The sequence below is a fragment of the Macadamia integrifolia genome, unplaced genomic scaffold (genome assembly GCF_013358625.1).
Source record: "Macadamia integrifolia cultivar HAES 741 unplaced genomic scaffold, SCU_Mint_v3 scaffold3662, whole genome shotgun sequence".
NCBI classification, from domain to species: Eukaryota; Viridiplantae; Streptophyta; class Magnoliopsida; order Proteales; family Proteaceae; genus Macadamia; species Macadamia integrifolia.
In genome coordinates this window covers 1-1,949 of record NW_024869703.1, presented here as the reverse complement: position 1 = coordinate 1,949, position 1,949 = coordinate 1, and the positions used below count along the sequence as shown (strand labels likewise).

The 1,949-nt window shown below is 40.5% G+C and overlaps 1 protein-coding gene across 1 annotated transcript; it reads left to right on the top strand.

The window, feature by feature from the left end:
• Positions 1-252: 252 nt before the first annotated feature.
• LOC122068261 (U-box domain-containing protein 21-like) lies at positions 253-1,922 on the top strand. Its single transcript, XM_042632135.1, is given in 2 exon segments — positions 253-1,484; positions 1,487-1,922. Coding segments are annotated over 2 exon segments (1,323 nt in total). The 5' UTR covers positions 253-325; the 3' UTR covers positions 1,651-1,922.
• Positions 1,923-1,949: the final 27 nt, after the last annotated feature.

The window sequence follows — 1,949 nt, the reverse complement described above, 5'->3', positions numbered from 1 at the left end:
TGACGGTCTTCTTTTCAACGGTCAAATATTCAAATCACCCCCCCCTGGCCCTTTTCTCTTACCTTACCTTCCATTCTCACACCTCTGTTTCTTCTATTAAAACATAACACATTATAATAAACCGTGTTTGAACTTTGAATTTATTAGTTGGCTCTCTCTCTCTCTCTCTCTCTCTCTCTCTCTCTCTCTCTCGCTTACCCAACATATATATATAAATCTCCCCCCTCTCTCACACTTCACAAACAACAAAAACAATCACAAACACAAACACATCAAATTCCCCTGATTCTTTCTGTTCTCTCATCTCTTTCAGCTCATCCAAACCATGATTCCTACATGGAGGGGGCGGAGATCCGGTGGCGGCCGCCGTGCTAGTGCCAGCGAAACCCAGCAACCTGAACTGGAAGTAACTATCCCTACCCACTTCAGGTGTCCAATTTCACTAGACCTCATGAAGGACCCTGTCACATTATCCACCGGAATCACTTACGACAGGGAAAGCATTGAGCCATGGATCGAAGCCGGCAATTACAGTTGCCCAGTCACAAATCGAGCCTTGATGAACGTTGAACAGATCCCAAATCATGCCATAAGGAGGATGATACAGGATTGGTGTGTCAAGAATCGATCTTTTGGTATCGAAAGGATTCCAACTCCTCGAGTTCCAGTAACCCCAATTGAGGTTATGGAGATTCTTTCTGAAATCATGGATGCCACAAGGCGTGAGGATCAATCCAAGTGCAAGAATTTTGTGTCAAAGATCAAGAGTAAGGGGAAGGAGAGCGATCGAAACAAGAAGTGTCTTAAGGCTAATGGCGCCGGAAGGACTTTGGTGGCGATTTTCAATACTTTCGCTGCAATTTCGGTGGAGATATACTCAGAATTGTTGGAGGAGATCTTGTCAACACTAACCTTAATGTTTCCACTTGACGCAGAAACCGCTTCTTTGTTGGGTACACCGGAATCTTTAAACTGCTTGGTAAGGTTCCTGAAATCCGGCGATCTTTCTACGAGGAGAAACGCGGTTTTAGCCATTAAAGAGATTCTTTGTTTGGATGAAGAAAAGGTTGATGCCTTGGCAAGGATTGAAGGAGCTAAAGAAGCTGTAGTTAAGCTAATCAAAGAACCCGTCTGCCCTGCTTCAACTAAAGCTTCTTTGATGGTTGTTTACTATTTGGTTTCATCTTTCAATTCAAGAGATGAAATCAGATCAGAATTTGCAGATATGGGTTTGGTAGATTTATTACTTGAGATCCTTGTTGACTCAGAGAGGAGTCTGTGTGAGAAGGCTTTGGGTGTTCTAAATGGGATTTTCTACAGTGAGGAAGCAAGAGAGAAGGCTTATGGTAATGCTTTAACCATACCAATTATAGTTAAGAAGCTTCTGAGAGTATCAGACATTGCGACGGAGTTCTCGGTTTCGATTATTTGGAAGCTCTGCAAGTTTGAGAAGAGGAGTGATGGAGGTGTTCTTGTTGAGGCTCTGAAGTGGGTGCCTTTCAGAAGCTTTTGTTGCTCTTACAGGTTGGTTGTGGTCATGAGACAACAAAGGAGAAGGCAACTGAGCTGTTGAAATTGTTGAACCTTAATAGAGACAAGTGTGAGTGTATTGACTCAATGGATTTTAAGGGGATCAAGAGATCATTTTGATTTGAAAGAATCATGGATATCAAGTATGAATCAGTACAGATTTCAAATTAATGTACAAAAATACTGATGAGTATACCATTTTTTATATTGGTGCAAAAAATTTATATATTTGATTCTGAGGAGGAACAAAAATAAAAGATTTATCCCTATATATGTTTGGTCTACCTATTTGGAGCTTTTGAAGGTTTGTGGTGTCTTAAAGCTATGTCTTTAAGAGTCTCAGCTTGTTGAGAATTAGTTGCAACATCAATAAGGATTTGGGTTTCTATTTCTATTTTTCCTTTTTTTTTTTTTTTTTT